The 19,058-nt window shown below is 35.1% G+C and overlaps 1 protein-coding gene across 5 annotated transcripts in view; it reads right to left on the reverse strand.

Annotated features, from left to right (window-relative positions):
• Positions 1 to 2,711: 2,711 nt before the first annotated feature.
• The window catches only part of JAK2 (Janus kinase 2), a 257,421-nt gene continuing 241,074 nt past the window's right edge, over positions 2,712 to 19,058 (reverse strand). For all 5 annotated transcript variants that reach the window (XM_081238459.1, XM_081238457.1, XM_081238458.1 and 2 more), the window contains 3 exons: positions 7,495 to 7,612; positions 5,863 to 5,976; positions 2,712 to 5,607 (listed from right to left, as the gene is read on the reverse strand). In XM_081238459.1, the coding sequence (XP_081094585.1) occupies positions 5,500 to 5,607; positions 5,863 to 5,976; positions 7,495 to 7,612 (340 nt within the window). In that variant the 3' untranslated portion in view covers positions 2,712 to 5,499. The remainder of the gene's footprint in view (positions 5,608 to 5,862; positions 5,977 to 7,494; positions 7,613 to 19,058) is intronic.

A 19,058-nucleotide genomic window follows, 5' to 3' on the forward strand; every position in this document is an offset into this window, starting at 1 on the left:
TATATTATCAAGAATTCCTATTCAGTAAGCTGCATTATAATGTTACAAAACTAGTAACAGGAAGGAAAAGAAGTGGTACCATGGGATTCACGCTATCTTCAAATTACTGATAGAAACAAGGATTTAAAACACTTTTTAAAAGAAAGAAGAAGAAGGAAACAATATTCTGGCAGAATTTGTGGGAAACAGTGACTTTTGTTTTTAAAATGCTTTGTGAACAGTAGACAATAAGTGCTATCATTTGACACAAACTACTTCAAATTTGTCATTTAGATCTGTGCTACCTGCATCTTGCACTCAAGGGCTTAGGCTACCTTGGTTATGCAGATGAAAAGTATTTTAATCAGTACTGTTGGAGAATTCAGTTATTTGCTCTTAAGAATCAAGGTAGGGCTTCCCTGGTGGCGCAGTGGTTGGGAGTCCGCCTGCAGATGCAGGGGACACGGGTTCGTGCCCCGGTCCGGGAGGATCCCACATGCCGCAGAGCGGCTGGGCCCGTGAGCCATGGCCGCTGAGCCTGTGCGTCTGGAGCCTGCGCTCCGCAAGGGGAGAGGCCACAACAGTGAGAGGCCCGCATAACGCAAAAAAAAAAAAAAAAAAAAAAGAATCAAGGTGAAGTCTTTGATTCTGCAAACAACTTTCTTCTCACTCCTCTCCAACCAAAATTAATCCAACATCCTAAATGTTACTAAGGATATAAAATAAATTTTGTTCTTATATACTTAAAATTTGGGGGCTTCCCTGGTGGCGCAGTGGTTGAGAGTCTGCCTGCCGATGCAGGGGACACGGGTTCGTGCTCTGGACTGGGAGGATCCCACATGCCGCGGAGCGGCTGGGCCTGTGAGCCATGGCTGCTGGGCCTGTGTGTCTGGAGCCTGTGCTCCACAACGGGAGAGGCCATAACAGTGAGAGGCCCGTGTACCACACACACACACACAAAATTTGGGGATAGTTATAAAAGTTCATTACAGCAACCTTCAACAAAACTATTATTGCAGAAGAAGAAAGTATCATACGTGTATTTCAAGTTGCTGAAGTTGAAAAAAATTTCAAGTAGATATTTTCATAATTGAGTGTAGGTTTATCTTTCTCATTTTATTTCCATTTTCTTTAGTATCTACAACTTTCTTAATCTCTAACGTTTTTAGTTTCAGTAAATAAATTGCAACTCACAAGCTTATACTCCATGCTACTAGAAAATTCATGCTCTGAGATTCACATATATTCCAAGCATTTGAAACACCCTAAACTTTTTCATTAAAAATACTTATCTTTTTTTGTGTGTGAAAAGCACCTAAACATTTTCAACTATGTTCTTGAAAGGATAATTGATGAACAAACCTTTCTATTGCATACTTTCATTTGTGTTTTTAGTGTACTTGTTCTGCTTATCATCTGCAACTGTTAAGTTGCCTTTCCAGCTGCCTGCTGTCTCTATAAAATCCTGCTATATGCCTTTTCCTTACCACCTCTGTTTATTAACGCTATTTACCTGTTGTCAGACTTAAAAGCTATGCTACTGTCTGTTCACACTGCTCAAAGTTGACTTGCTTGACCCCAATAAATAGCATCTATAGGAGTGCTTCCTAGTACAGGTATTAAAAACATAACACATATTCACAAAAACTAAGAATATGGATAACTGGAACAGGGACTCCTAGAAGCTCTTTTAATGATATCATTTTATATATCTGTTCCAGTTCAAAATAAGATGTTAAGCAATTTGCTATGCAAGGAAAGGCCTTATAATGGAAAATGATAATTAAAAACTTTAAAAAACATATTAATAATGATTGGTGTTTCAGTTGGAGATAAGGATTTTCCTTATAAATTTGTAAGACTGGAAAAGAACAATATTTAGGGCCTGCACTAAGCAATAACATCTAGCATAAGCACAGTAGAAGTTAATTTCTTAACCTATGAAGAACATACTGTAATAAAGTAAAACAAGGGCTTCCCTGGTGGTGCAGTGGTTGAGAGTCCGCCTGCCGGTGCGGGGGACACGGGTTCGTGCCCCGGTCCGGGAGTATCCCACATGCCGCAGGGCGGCTGGGCCTGTAAGCCATGGCTGCTGAGCCTGCGTGTCCGGAGCCTGTGTTCCGCAACGGGAGAGGCCACAGCAGTGAGAGGCCCGTGTACCGGGAAAAAAAAAAAGTAAAATTGGTAATTTTAATATTTAGGTATATAATGTGATATGCATATTATATGCATTTGATTAATGTGACAGTTTAAAAATTCTCTCCCTGTCATTCTGAAATCTCTCTAATGTTACTGTCAGTATCATAAAACAGTTAGCAGCTAGTTATCTTGAAATTAAGTACAACCAACCCAAATCAAGGTGTCAATATAAAGTATTTTCTGATATTTATACTTTTTTTTTCTTAAATAAAATGAAGATTATCTCATATAACCCAGTCTTTTGTTTGGATAATTCTGCTTACTGTTATTATTTATTCTAATATAGGAGATTAAAGATCTTTAGTAAGTTGTACTGGAAAATTAGAGAAACTTTCATTAGAAATAATTTACATACCAGACCTAGGGTGGATATAGCAGTGTTCATAAACAGCACAAAGTAGTTGATAGCACTCTTAGGAAGCACTTCTTTTAAACTGAAAGGTAAGTTTACTTTATAAAAGTCTTTCTCTGCACATCCCTAAATCAGTGTGTGTACCTGCAGTTCCTTGGTTAGGTGACAATACAAAAGAAAATAACTTCTGAATATTTATTACATGAGTATTTTAGTTTTGTGGGAACATGCTAAAGGCACAATGAAGAAAATAATACAGTCTCAATCTGACCACATCATGTCACCCCAAAGAGAATGGCTCCCCAGGTATAGAACTATAGGTATTTTCTAAAGTCTACTCTATAACAAAACTCTTTAAATAAAATTTAAATATCAGGAGTTATGGTTTTGATAAAAATTTCACTTGACTTTAAAGCAGAAGTCTTGGGTTCTGCTTTAAAGAAAAGCACTCTTCCATAGAAAGAGTGCTTTTCTTTAAAGAAAGCACTTTTTTCTTTACAGAAAGCACTCTTCCATAGCAAATTATAGTGCTACTGGCAGCATATATAAATAACATGAAAAAGTGACTATTTCCCAAAGCAAGTAGCCATGGATATAGGGAATTATTTATATAAAGACTGTGTAACTTAAAATACTGGAATATTTACAGAATTGCAGAATTTTAAGAAAATCTTTACCGTCATTTCTGAAGAGTATTACTTTGAAGAAACATTTTGGCATTAACTGGTACAATACTGACTTACCTGTGTCTTGTGCAGAACCAACTAAACAGCTGCATGGTTAATTTCCTTTTATGTATGGTCAGAATCAAAATTTAAAACATCACAAACCCTCAATAAATAATAATTTTCTTGAAAACTTAGAATTTTACAATAAGGCAGTCATTTCATTCTAAAATCTTAAGATGTTTATGTGGGGTTTTTCTCCTAAAACTAAAAATGTAAACATTAAAAGAAAAACTTTAAAAAAAGAAACCTAGTTAACATCCTTGTTTTTATAAACAAAATGTTATCAAGCTTTAAAAATCTACTTTTAGGTACTTAAGTTTTAGTACAAAAATCTGCAATCAAACATATTATATGATATGCTACTTTTGACATGAAAAGTAGCAGAACAGAAAATCTCTTAAATGCATTACATACACAGATCCTGGAGGAGTCTTTACAAATTAAACAAAAATTATATTCAACTTTCATCAAAATATAATGTTTACTAGAAATCTTTTAAAATCTAATATATTATCATTTTAGATGATTTGTGGATTTGGTGTAACTACTATTTGGTAAAATGCTTTAAAGACAGCATAGGGGCTTCCCTGGTGGCAGGGGACAGGGGTTTGTGCCCGGTCCGGGAGGATCCCACATGCTGCGGAGCGGCTGGGCCCGTGAGCCATGGCTGCTGAGCCTGCGCGCCCGGAGCCCGTGCTCCGCAACGGGAGAGGCCCGCGTACCGCAAAAAAAAAAAAAAAAGGATAGCATAAAAAGCATTTCTTCCCTTTCCTTCCAACAAAAAACTCAAACTTTGTATGTGAGGCATTTTTTTCTTATATAATATTCATTTTAAAACCAGCTCCAAAAAATAGAAAGATAATCAAAAGTCTTAAGTTAAAAAAAAAAACATATAGCACTGAAAATAAAGAAGCTATTTTCTTTTTAACCAAAATGCCAAGTATTTTAAACTTTGTATAAATAACACACAGACAAAAAACTCCACCATATTTTAGGTATCGTGTCTAAAATGGAGTAGCACTAAAACAAACGACAACAGTAACAAACGACCCTGTATACTCTGTTGAAAAATGCTGATTTTTCTTCAAGACATTATGAATTTTCTACTGGCATTCTTGAATAAAATTAACAAGCATACTTTTTTTAAATTTTACCGATTTACTCTCATTTCTCCCTTGTAAGAATCTAACAAAAGAAAATCTCTTTTATAACGGCAATAGATTTCTGAAATCCCTAAAATATACATTCTTTAGAAAAAAATTCCTAACCCATTGTGCATCTTAATAGGCTTATATATAGTAAAAACAATCTATTTTATGGCTTACACTTAAATTTAGTCCATGACTACAGGTCCCAGGGGTTGAAGAGCCTTATTGGCAGCCAGTAGCTCAAGGGATGACAATATTCCTGGCATTCGTCATCTCAAAATTTTAAAACTGTTCACTGTAGTCTGAGAAAAACCTGGAGATAGTTCTATTTAAAAAACATACTCACCACAAACAGATACAAGGGAGAGAAATAAGAAAATAGATTGTGTTATATCTTTGTAAACTTGTTCCATTTCAAAATGTATTCTTTAGAGTCAGGGAAGTTCCTTATACAAATAAAACTAAACATTTGTTCCCTTTGCTTTGAAAAATATTTACAGTACATAGAACAACAAGCTAAAAGTATACACCTGCTTATATTGCTGGCCAGTGATATAGATGAACAAGGACACAAAGGTGCTTATTCAATTATCTGAGCATCTTAATTTGTACAGTGAAGTTATTATAGATCAACTATGGAAAAATTAGAAAACATTATTTATGAATACCAGCCCTTGTGTAAAACATCACACAAGATGCCAAGGTATTATACATTCACTGTGTTAAAAACTGTACATACGTATTCTGTGCATATTTAACATTTACAATTTTTTCATCTCTCATAATTCTGAGTTGAAAAAAGTCTAAGTTTCTTCTTTTGCCAAAGAAAGGCGATATTAACTGACTGATTCGGTTCACAAAACTTTTTACAAAACTCTTTGCTAAGGACTTTTCATCAGTGTCTTTGGCTGGTGTCCTCATGAAGAAAAACTCACTAAACTTTTGAAAGCTCTGAGCAGATATTTCCACACTTTTGCTGGCTAAAGTCATGATATACATAATAATGATATATGTAATAACAGTCCACAGTAATGTGAAATACAACACTTTGTTCTGTAAGTCTATTTTGGTCTCAGAGTGAAGTTTATTTCTTTCATCCAGCCATGCTGTCTCTTATTTGATCAACTCGAAGAGCTAGGTCTCTGAAAGAGGGGCGTTGGTTTACATTATTGTTCCAGCATTCTGTCATGATTACATAAATCTGTAAAAGGGAAAATAAACCAAAATTACAATGAACACAAAGTGCCATCTTTTAATTGGTGAAGACATAAATACAGAACTCCCACTTAATTTGCCTGTACAGGCATGTGTCATGGATATACCTATATCCACAGTCATGATTATGCTATTTTTCTACAACCTCAGCAAATTAAATTACATAATCAGACCTGAAATCCTTGGGTAAAGAGAGAAAGAAAATGCATGATTACTGTGGATAAAAAAATTTTTTTGTTACCTCATCTGGGCATCCATCTGGTCTTGGTAATCTTCCATTATTCTTCAGGAGTTCTATCAAATGAAACACAATCATCTGTCCTTGTTTGTCATTGCCAATCATACGCATAAATTCCTGAAACACAAACCCACTTTTCAATGACACATTTTTGGTACATTTAATTTGAATCAGAATTCTTTCTCAACTTCTTCCAGTAAATGGGAAAAATCCTGTATGTTTCCTTACCTTGAAACATTTTAAAAACAGACTATTTTAACTTCAAAAACTTTGTTTTCAGTCACAGTTCAGAAAAGATTGTTAAATGTGCAACATCTATAATGCCATTTCCATAACTGTAACATACTCAGCACAAATTCCCTGAAAAGGGTTCAAAACCAGTGAACTAAAAACACTTACTTTGTTTTAACACATCATATTACATTTCAGCTGAAATAAAGAAGTTGAATGTAAAAGACATAATAAAAAGAAAATACAGAATGAATATTTAAGCATAAATGCAACAGAGAGAAAAAGTTCTATGTTTAAAATTCATAAAATTAAAGTCTGAACCATAAGCTAGAGAAGTATTTACAATGAACACATCTTTTATTTAAACATAGAGAGCTCTTATATACTGGTAAGAAAAATTACGAATATATAAATGGGCAAAGTACATGAGGATACAATGCACACACGCACAGACTCACCCCAAACACCCAATAAATATGTATTCAATCACACTAATAGCAGAAATGCAAATTAAAATCAAATAGGTACAACTTCTCTCCCATCAATTTGGCAAAACTGTGTAGAAATATAACAGTCAACACTGGCAAATGATAAAACGTATACCCCTATGCACAGCTACTGAGAGTCTAATCTGGTACAGCTTTCCTGGAAAGCATTTTGAAATAATGAAAATCCTATAAAAGAGTTTGTAACATTTCACCTATAATTATACTTTTACTCTCTAAGATGACAACCAGAGATGAACATAAATATATATAAGGATGTGCACTATGTTCAATGAAGTGTTACTTAAAAGACTGAAAAATGGAAAATAATTGTCCAGAAATTATATCCTTATGATGAAATGCTACCAAGGAATTAGAAGTCATATTTGCAGTAAATGTTTACTAATATAGGAAAATATCCATGCTATAATATGTAATGAAAAAGCAGGATAGCAAACTGTACAGTATGACCTGTTATAAATCTTTTTAATAAAATTTTGCTTTTACATATAAACTTAAAAGAAGCCTGTAAGAAAACATACCACAGTATTAAAGTGGTTATTTCTGAGTAGTTGAATTAGATATTATTTTTATTTTCTTTTTTATACTTTCCTATATTAAAATTATACAATGAGCAGAAAAAATATTACTTTAAAAGGTTTAACTTTTGCAATAATTCCTGGAATGAATAGAATTTACTGAAGATAATATTAAGAGAATATACTAAATAGTACTCCAATCCCCACTTTTTAAAACATCAAGTTAATTTAATGAGTAAGTTTGGGATTATTTTGTTGGTTGCTGTCTTACAAATAAGCAATAGGAGCTCTAAAATAACCCTAAGCTTACTATTATTCTTTGGAAAAAGCTTTTCTCATGTTAAAAAAAAACCTTGAGAGTAAATAAAAAGCACACTGACCGCTGGTGGGCTTTTACTCTTCTCAATATATGTGAAAAGTTCATACAGAACCACTCCAAAGCTCCAAACATCTGAGGCCACAGAAAACTTGCTCTCTGTCAGTGATTCTGGTGCATACCTGTAGTATATTTAAAAGACAGTTACTTGATGTGTCAATTCTTGATTTTATCTGCAAATCATTGGATTAAAAAAAAAAGCTGTAGAGAAAAGGGTTAACACAGCAGGCCTGAGGCTGCCATCTTCAAAAAGGTCTGTTTGCAATATTGACACTTGACTGGTACCTGGGATCTTAGATTTCAGGAGGGTTTCCACAATTCCCTAAACGATAATAAAAGTGGCTCACTGTACCTAAACCATTTCTGCAAACAAATGAGTCTAGAATCTTAGTAATGTGCCAGGCAGAGAATGTCTACATGGCCAGTCCCAATAAAAACTGTGGGCACTGAGTCTCTAATGAGCTTCCTTAGTAGATGACATTTCACACATGTTATCACAATTTATTGCTGGGGGAATTAAGTGTGTCCCATATGACTTTACTCGGAGAGGACACTTAGAAACTTGTCCTTGGTTTCTTCCAGGTGTTCCCCCAGACGCCTTTTCCCTTTGCTGATTTTGCTTTGCATCGTTTCCCTATAATGAGTCATAGCCATGCTTATGGCTGTATGCTGAGTCCTATGAGTCCTCCTAGTGAATCATCAAACCTGAGGGTGGTCTTGGGAACCTCCAAAACACAAAGGTAACTAAAATCCAAAAAAATTAATTTTTGTCTCAGTAACATCAGGGTTAACTGCAAAGTACCTTCCAAGAACTGAAAAAAAGCTGATCTTTCCAAGTTAAGCTTAAAATGAATCCAGATAAGAATCCTAGAGAAAAAGTGCCTTTTAAGCTGGAGAAGACTTGAAGCTACTAACATATAAAAGAAATAACCTGTTCATCTGAAAGGGGGTGATTATGAGAGGGAGAACAGAAAATAGAAAGTCATAGGGGAAAATGGTGTCATCCTCTACTCAAGTATCAACACTACCCAACTGAGAATTTTGGCCAATGGATTATGAATATCATGGTACCATTGCTAAATTTATCCTATTATAGAGAATTGTAATGGAGATCTGTTTTAGACTGAGATTTAAAATATGAATTACATAAAATGAACCTCTCCTTCAAAATCTAACTTCCAGAAATCCTCCTCTGACTACTTAAGGTCATAATGACCTCATGCTACTGAAATTCTAAAGTACTTGTAGTCTATACTATACAATTAACCATGTAATGTTATATTCTTTTTATATTTAGTTTTTAAAAAAAGTTACATATTTATGTTATTTTAAAATAATATGCTAGTTTTATCCCACAAATGGAATATAACCTCCCTGAAGACAGTACTACTCCCTCAACCCTTGAAAAATATTCTGTTGCTTTGGCTTTCATGAAAGCACTCTTTGTAATTTCCCCCTTCATCTCCAAGGCTGTTTTTCTCTTTCCCATTACTTATGTAAGGATAAATACAAAGTAAAAAAAAAAAGATTGTCCATGTGGAAAAGGAGAGAAATGACTCTCCTCTTTTCTTAGAGCATTTACTTTAGAAAATTTACAATTGTGAATTCTCTGCCTCTGAAATTTATGTAAAAGTCTCTTTAAAAGCTTTTGCTTAAAAGCCTCTTGCCAGGTTTACACACAGCAATGTCTTTCTCAAGAACCTGGGAACCACCTCTTTGGAATGTAATCATTAAGGATTATCATGCCCTTACCTCCCAGTTTCAATGGTAGGGCAGGATCCTAACTTGGGCAGGTGCATCCTTCAAGTTGCAAAACTATCTCCTATCATAAAGATATGAGAAGTTTATTTTTCTTTTGGGTAAAGCCAATTAGCTAACACAGATGGGCACTCCTATTACTAAGTGAATTTAGGATGAACAATGTGTGACAGATGGTGCTGTCAAGTCCCCTTACTTGAGGACTAGTTATTGTTTATCCTGAGAACATGTATGTAACGGGTTGAATCTGTTTGGCCATTTTATAAAAGGGTGAGATTTCTTTCTGTTTTTGTAATCTCTTAGCAGATTGCTTATGATGCACATTACTTTCTGGATTACTGCTTATTCAGTAATGAAACTGTTTTCTTTCTATTCTGCTTTTGTGGAGAGGTTCATTTCCTGTGTTAACCTTTCCCCGAAGGTTCCATCACCAGATCTCTTCCTCTCTGTAAAAAAAATTTCCCTTAGGTAGTATCATTCACTTATATACTACAGTCTCCCAAATTTATAACCACCCTATCTTTGACCCTTCTTTTGTGTTTCAGACTTATTGAACATTTCCATATTAAAGTTCCACACAGGCAAAAAGAACTCCATCCCCACCTCTCTAACACTTGCTGATTATTTTATTTTCTCTATGCAATGAATGGTGTCACAATCTATCTAACTCCCCAAACTGGAAATCTTAAGAATTATTTTTGACTCATCTTTCACTCCCAAGTCTACTGAGCCACTAAGTCCCTTTAAAGTATGTCTTAAAAATGTCTCAAATCAGTCTCCTAACTAATACTGCTATTACAGTCTTAGGTTAGATCCTTATCTCATGACTAGTACAGAGATCTTCAAACCAGGTGAAGAGTAAGCCCAAGGATGTACAAAGATTTTCCAAGGGGCTCTATAGCAAGAACAGTATAAGGATTCTCCAAGAGTCCAAAATCCTGCCTGAACAATTTTAAAATATACGTTAGCAGAAGCATTTTCCCTGCAGTTCTTCTTAATACCAACCCACAGGACATGCTGTTAGCTAAACAAAGAGCACTTTTGAATAAAAGCAATATAGATGACAATGATTCTTTTAAGTGAAACTGTATTTTTTTAAAGATATGATGGCTAAATCCTATGGATAAAAATTATGTGATTTCTTTCAGACTCTAGATTTAGTGTTTGTTATTCAGTAAGTTAGCTAAAATCTATTCTATCAACTCATTCTGAAATACTTATATAAAAATTAGTTAACCTCATTTCATTATATAAAACATTTAATATTTTTACTTGCTAATATAAAAATAAAACTATATGTCAACTCTCCATCTGATTAGTTTTTAGCAGTATATAGCTTTCTTTTTTCATTAAATATATAAGAAAATTTTGACCATGATGAAAATGTTCTTTCTGATTTTTATACAAGCTTATTAGTGATTCCCCAAAGTCAAACATCAGAGTTCAATCTCCCCAAAACATTTACTGAAGGAATAACAGGCCTTTTACCATACGCCTTACTTCATAAATTATAATCTTAACTATATTTTATTCTGTATTATTTATTAGAAATTAAGTAATGAGAAGTGGTTTATCTTATTCTCATAACTTAATTATGAAATTAATTATATTAGATATATATCATCTTAAGCTTATCCTGACTGCCCTTGTGGTTAATCTTTCCAGATATGCAGGGAGAAATACTGGGCCCAAAGTTTTAGGGGCTTTCTTTATGACAAAGCATATAAAATGAGGTGTGAAAGCGAATATTTAAAACTAGAAAAGAAGGAATCTCGCAAGGAAGGCACTCTGGTGGATATGCTTTGTTAGCTTCACTGTAAACATGCCTCTGGCACATGTGTTCTGCAATTTATATCTGTTTTTTAAAATAATATTTCATAACATTAATATACTTACTTGAATTGAAAATGAAGTAAGACCTTTTCTGCTGGAAATTAAGTGTATTTGTTTATGAGGCCTGGCATTGCCAAACAGATTGTAATGAAGGACACTCTTCATTAAGTGACTCAATCTTTGAGGCAGTGCAAGGGTTTGCCATATTTAAATCACATATTTAAAACGTGATAAAAGATGTTATTTAAAACTACCGTACTGAAACTAACAATATTCTGTTTTATCGTGGGTTTTTTTTGTTTTTTTGCGATACGTGGGCCTCTCACTGTTGTGGCCTCTCCCGTTGCGGAGCACAGGCTCCGGATGCGCAGGCTCAGCGGCCATGGCTCACGGGCCTAGCCGCTCCGCGGCATGTTGGATCTTCCTGGACTGGGGCACGAACCCGTGTTCTCTGCATCGGCAGGCGGACTCTCAACCACTGTGCCACCAGGGAAGCCCATTCTGTTTTATGAATATATCAGTTTAAACAAGATGCCTCTAAATGAGAGTAATATATCATAATTTGAACTAATTTTAAAAGATTTTTGGTATACTTCCCAGAAACAGAAAATGAATGACTCTGTTTGGGTAGTAAATCCACTTTTGAAAATCAAGTGGGTTTAATTCTTCGTTTTCAATGAAAATGAAAAAAGAATGGATCTAAAGAAATTGCCAGCTAACAAATTTTACTGGTAGATCACTATATACTGTTTTGCTACGTACGTATCAGAAGGAGTCACAGAAATGAGTGACATTGTTATGACAAAACTCCTTCCTTTCCCATCTCCTTATTTAAACAAAAGAGTTTTCTCCATGTTTACAAATACAGAAATAAAATTAGAATTTATGTTGAATCTGGTCCCATTATAGAAGTAAATAATATTTATCTAAGGATATATGGACTAGTTGGAGGGGGAAGAAAAGCTCCATTTATTAAGAAATGTCTCCAACGCAAGAGGGAGGGATATGGGGATATATGTATATGTATAGCTGATTCACTTTGTTATAAAGCAGAAACTAACACACCACTCTAAAGCAATTATACTCCAATAAAGATGTTTAAAATAATTTTTTTAAAGAAATGTCTCCAATAAAAAATTTTAAAGAATTATCCAAATTAGTAATTCATTTATATTGCTTTGGAAATTGCATCCTGGCAGTAACTTCAATGATAACTTAATCTGGAAGAAAAAGGTGAATACTTTTTTTGGGGTCATAGGAAATTTTAAAATTAATTTAAATTTATATATGTATTTTGGTTACAATGGAGATAGGTAATCAAAAGGTTTTCCAAGTACAAAATATAATACATTATACAAAATTTTGAGATGGGAAGTGGAAATATAATTTTAAGAAGAAAAAGGAATAATGCAAAGTTTCTATCAAGAAGAAAGTCTGTTCCTATACATTTTTAAGTGGGTGACAATGGGTATCAAATTGCTGTGTTGTCTGGATTTCCTTGTATACATCTAAAAGATTGATGTACCATACTTCAATGTCATTATTTACAATACTTTATAAAATACATTATTTACAACCATCTAAATTTACAAAGGAAAAAATTAGCTATCAATTTAAACATGTGCCAGAAAGAATACAGCTTTTGATAATTCTTTCAATGGGTATATATGCACAACGGGTTTGAAAATCAATGACCTAGATTCCTGCAAAAGTTGCCTAACTAGTCTTCTCTCTGCTGTTAGCCTCTTCTTAATACAATGTACCCTCTATACCTCTAGTTCTCAAAACTTTTGGTTTGAAGTCCCCTATACTCTTAAAAGTTATTGAAGTGCCCCCAAAGCTTTCGTTTATGTGGGTTGTATTTACCAATATTTACCATATTAGATTTCAAAATTAAGGAAATGTAAAAGTATAAACCCAGTAATGTTATCATAAATAACATTTTTATAAAAAAATAACTATTTTCCAAAACAAAAAATTTTGTATTTAGAGTAGTATGTTTTACATTTTTGTAAGTTTCTTTAATGTTGGTTTAATAGAAGACATTTTCTGTGAGTGGTTTTTAAAAAAAATTTTTATACAATTTTTAAAGGTTATACTTCATTTACAGTTATTACAAAATACTGGCTATACTCCCCACGTTGAACAATACATCCTTGTAGCCTATCTCAAAGGGCCCTAACTCCCGGGCTGCAGACCAGTACTGGTCCGCAGCCTATTAGGAACCGGGCCACACAGCAGGAGGTGAGCGGCAGGTGAGCGAGTGAAGCTTCATCTGCTGCTCCCCATTATTCCCCATCACTAGCGTTACTGCCTGAACCATCTCCACCATTGCTCCCATTACCGCCTGAACCATCCACTGCCCTCCCCCCACCGTGGAAGAACTGTCTTCCATGAAATCGGTCCCTGGTGCCAAAAAGGTTGGGGACTGCTGGCCTATCTTATACCCAATGGTTTGTACCTCCCATTCCTCCATCCCTATATTGCCCCTCCCTACTGGTAACCACTAGTTTGTTCTCTATATCTGTGAGTCTGCTTCTTTTTTTGTTATGTTCACTAGTTTGTTGTATTTTTTAGATTCTACATATAAGTGGTGTCATACAGTATGTCTTTCTCTGACTTATTTCACTCAGCACAATACCCTCTAAATCCATCCATGTTGCTGCAAATGGCAAAATTTCATTATTTTTTAAGGCTGAGTAGTATTCCATTGTATGTGTAAAATGAGAGTGAAAAAGGGGAATAACATCTTAGTATTATTACAAAAATACTTTTGATCTCACAGACTCCCTAAAGGGTGTACCAGAGGTCCCCAAACTTTGAGAACTGCTGTTCTCCACCAAAAGTGGAGCTATCTTCCTAAAATATGAATCTCACCATTATCCCCTGGATAAAGCCTCTAATATCCCACCTGCACACTGTCTAATGAATAATGTCTGAATGCACTAACATGGCACACAGAACTCAGTATTATTCCGTTTGTTCTGTGGTAACACCATTCACTTGCAACCCTGCTTATCCTGTTGTTCTAGTCATCCTCCTCATGGAATACCCTTCCTCTTGTCCATCTGGTGAACTATTAATCAATAGTTGAAATGTCATCTTTTAGTTGTGGTTTTCTCTGATTAATTTAAACCCTCAGCAGAATTACTGCACTCTAATGTTTTTGCATCATCTTCTTCATTATTGCACTTACATACTGCATTGCAATGACTGGATTACACATTTGATTTTTCCTAAAGTAAGAGACCTTAAAGGTAAAGGATTATGGATAGTGAACCTGTCAGTTGAATTTCCACACTGTATCAAACTTTTCCATTTAGTTCAGCCTTCCTTGTAAGGGACAGTTCTCTTTTTTCTGATGCTGATCCTATATTCTTATTCCAATTTCCTTGTATGGTGTTTGGAACACAGTAGGTGCTTCATAAGTAGATGCTTAATAAGTATTTATTAAATTGTATTCACTAAGTATGCCAAAATCACTGGAAATCCATATAACTAATCATTATGGATTGCTAGTTAATTCCATTTAACTTCTCTAATTTCTCATTCTGGAAAAACAGAATGAAATTCATTTATCACTGGGGACATGACCAAAATATTGACAGTCAAGTTTAGATAAGTCTTATTTTCTAGTTTCACTTAAACCCTAAAAATAATTAGATAATGCTAATGCTCATAATTATCATCAGGATATTCCTTTAAAATGTTTTTAGTATTATAAAAAACTTCAAACATACACAAATTAGAGAACAATGAACAACCATGTACCTGTCACTTAGCTAAATTCATTGCCCACCTTGTTTTATCTACTACTCCCCACCTGCACACAACAGTATTTATATGAAATGAGTTCTGGATATGACAGTATTTCAACCATATTTCATACCATAACGTTCCCAGTATGCATCTCTAAAACATAAGCAGTCTTCTTTAAAACACATTCACAATGCCATTATAAATCATTCTCCTGTGTAAGGGGTTCAAGATAGCAGCCTAAGAAGACTCTGAGCTCACCTCCTCCCACAGACACATCAAATTTACAGCTACACATGAAGTAATTTTCCTCTGAAAAGTATCTGATAACTAGATGAACAGCACCTCCACAACAAAAGATAAAAGAGACTCATTGAAACAAGCAGGAGAGGCAGAGAGACAGTCCCACCCAGGACCCCATCCCAGGAGCAAATCAGAAGGATCACAAAAATATATAACTTTTTGGAGTAAAAAAAAAAAAGGGAGTAAAGGGATTGAGCTCCAAATCACGTACCTCAACCCTTGAGTGCAGCACTGGGGACACAAGCCCCTAAAACATCTGTTTTTGAAAATCAATGGGGATTAAGTCCAGGAGAACCACATAACTGTAGGGAACAAAGAACCCGCTCTTAAAGAGCTCACACAGACCCACCTACCCTGAGAAACAGCACAAAAGCAACGGTGTGAAAACACCTACACCATAAGTGAGGGAGACCTACTTACTGATCTTAGAGCAGCTGCTAGAGAGGCAGGAACCTAATGGGACTTTCTCTGGAGACAAAAGCACTGGTAGATGACATCTTTGCAACCTCATTCTAACTTGCTGGTGATATAGCTAGTGGGCACTATTTTTGGTGCCCTTCTTCTAGCCTCCTAGCACCAGTGGGTGTGCTCCTCCCACCCTGAACCACAGCTGAGCCAAAGCGAGCACCCTGAGTGCCCTGCCTACCCAGTGCAGATGTCACACCACAATTTGGCTGGACAAACACACGATACCCCACCCTCCCCACACAGTAGCTGCACCATAACTGGGATGAGCAAGTGCCCCAAACCCAGTCCACACTATGCAACAGCTCACTACAACCAGCAGGTGAGCACCCCAGATCCCACACATCCTGCATCATAGCAGCAGCCCCACCACAGCTTGTAGGTGTGCACAGTCCACATGAAGAACACCCGTTAAGTGCCTGGGTCTGGTGACCAGGGAGATTGTGCTTCTGGGCCCTATGGGTTATCTCCTACACAAGAACAAGACTGGAAGAGGTAGCCGTTTCACCTAATGAATTTAGACAAATACAGAAAGTTATGCAACATGAGAAGGCAGAGGAATATGTTCCAAACCAAAGAAAAAGACAAATGGCCAGAAAAAGACATTAATGAAATGGAGCTAAGCAACTCACTCAACAAAGAGTTCAAAGCAATGGTCATAAAAATGCTCACTGAACTCAGAAGAATGGATAAACACAGCAAGAACTTCAACAAAGAGGTAGAAAATATAAGAAAGTACTAAATAGAAGTTATAGCTAAACTGAAAAATATACTTGAGGGTTTCAACAGAAGATTTGATGAAGCAGAAGAACGAATCAGCAAGCTGGAAGATGAAACAAATAGAAATCACCCAGACACAGTTGCAAAATGAAAAAAGAATTTAAAAAAGTGAATATACCTTAAGGGACTTCTGGAACAACATCAAGCGAACAGCATTCATGTTATAGGGGTCCCAGAGGAAAAGAGAAAGAGAGAAAAGGTCAGAAAAATTTGAAGAAGTAATGGATGAAAACTTCCCTAATCTGGGGAAGGAAGCAGACATTCTGGGTCTAAGAATTTCAGAAAGTTCCAAATAAGATGAACCCAGAGAGAACCATACCAAGACACATTACAATTAAGATGGTAAAAGTTAAGGATAAAGAATCTTAAAAGCAGCAAAAACGAACAAACAAAAAGCCCCCAAAACCCCCAAAACACTACTTATTAAGTACAAGGGAAATCCCCAAATCAACAGATTTTTCAGCAGAAACTTTATCAGCCAGAAAGAAGTGGATGACCTATTCAAAATGCTGAAAGGAAAAAATTTCCAACCAAGAATTCTCTATCAATTCTACCAGTCAAAATTATCAATCAGAACTGAAGAAGAGATGAAGAGTTTTACAAATGAGCAAAAGCTAAAGGATTTCATCACCACTAAACTGGTCTTACAAGAAATGTTAAAGGGACTTCTCTAGGCTAAAAAAGAAATGGCACTAATTAATAATAAGAAAATATATGAAAGTAAAAATTTCAGTGGAAAACATATAGTAAAGGTAGTGGCTCAGTCACTTATAAAGCAAGTATGAAGACAAAAGTAGTAAAGTTAACTCAAATTACACTAATTACTTAAGGGAAGCATAAAATAAGAATATGCAAAAGGCATCATCAAAAATATAAAATGTGGCAGGGGGAGAGTAAAAATGTAAAGCTTTGCTTTACATTTTAAGTTGTTATCAACTTAGAAGACACTGCTATATACATACAATGTTATATGTGAACACCACAGTAACCACAAAGAAAAATCTTACAGTACACACAGAAAAGAAAATGAGAATGGAATCTAAACATAATACTTAAAAAATCCAGCAAACCACATGGGATTTTTGCATCTATGTTCATCCAGGTATTGGCCTGTAAAAAATCCAGCAAACCAAAGGGAAGACAGAAAGAAGAAAGGAACAGAGAGGAACTATAAAAACAGCCAGAAAACAATAAACAAAATGGCAATAAGTACATACATATCAATTACTTTAAATGTAAATGGACTAAATTAGCCAATATAAAGACATATAGTGGCTGAATAGATAAAAACAAAAAACAAGACCCATCTATATGCTGCCTAGTAGAGATTTATTTCAGAAGTAAAGACACACACAGACTGGATGTGAGGAAAAAGTAATGAAAAGAAAGCTGGTGTAGCTATACTCACAGCAGATAAAACAGACTTTAAAACAAAGACTGTAATAAAAGACAAAGAAAGGCACTATACAATGATAAAGGGGTCAACCCAGCAAGAAGATAAAACATTTATAAATATATATGCACACTACGTAGGAGCACCAAAATATATAGAGAGCAAATATTATTGGCCCTAAAGGGAGAAATTAAAAGCAATATAATAATAGTAGGGGAATTTTAACACCCCACTTACAGCAATGGATAGATCATTCACAAAAAAATCAATCAAAAAGGAAACATTTGGCCTTAAATGACACATTAGATAAGATGGAGTTCACAGATATGTTCAGAATACTCTATCCAGAAGCAGCAGAATATACATTTTTCTAAGGTGCACATGGAACATTCTCCAGGATAGATCATGTGTTAGCCCATAATATGTCCCAGTAATTCAAGAAGACTGAAATCATATCAAGCATGTTTTCCAACCATAATGGTATGAAACTAGGAATCACAATAAGAAAATTGGAAAACCACAAAAACATGAAGATTAAACAACATGTGACTAAACAACTAATGGGTCAATGAAGAAATCAAAGGAGAAAAAAGAAAAAAAGCCTAGGGACAAATAAAAACAAAAATAAAGCACACCAAAATCTATGGAATGCAGCAAAAGTGGTTCTAGGAAGGAAGTTCATAGCAATACAGGCCTACCTCAAGAAACAAATAAAGTCTCAAATAAACAACCTGAATTTGCACCTAAAGGAACTAGAAAAAGACCAAAGCCCAAAGGTAGTAGAAGGAAGGAAATAATAAAATGAGGGCAGAAATAGAGACTAAAAAGACAGTAGAATAGAACAGATCAATAAAACCAAGAGCTGGTTCTCTGAGAAGATAAACAAATCAAGAAGCCTTTAGCTAGACTAACCAAGAAAAAAAAGGAGAGGGCTCAAATAAATAAAATTAGAAACGAAAGAGGACAAGTCACAACTGATACCACAGAAATACAAAGGATAATAAGAGAATACTACAAACAATTATATGCCAACAAAGTGGACAACCTAGAAAGAACAGACAAGTTCCTAGAAACATATAATCTACCAGGACTGAATCGTGAAGAAACAGAAATAGAAAGCCTGAATAGTCCTGAATAGTAAGGAGACTGAGTCAGTAATCAAAAAACTCCCAACAAACACCAAGTCCAGGAAACAGACAGCTTCACTGATGAATTCTTCCAAACATCCAAGTAAGATTCAATACTTTTCCTTTTTAATTCTTCCAAAAAACTGAAGAGGA

The sequence above is a fragment of the Mesoplodon bidens genome (assembly GCF_964165515.1).
Source record: "Mesoplodon bidens genome assembly, chromosome: 6".
NCBI classification, from domain to species: Eukaryota; Metazoa; Chordata; class Mammalia; order Artiodactyla; family Ziphiidae; genus Mesoplodon; species Mesoplodon bidens.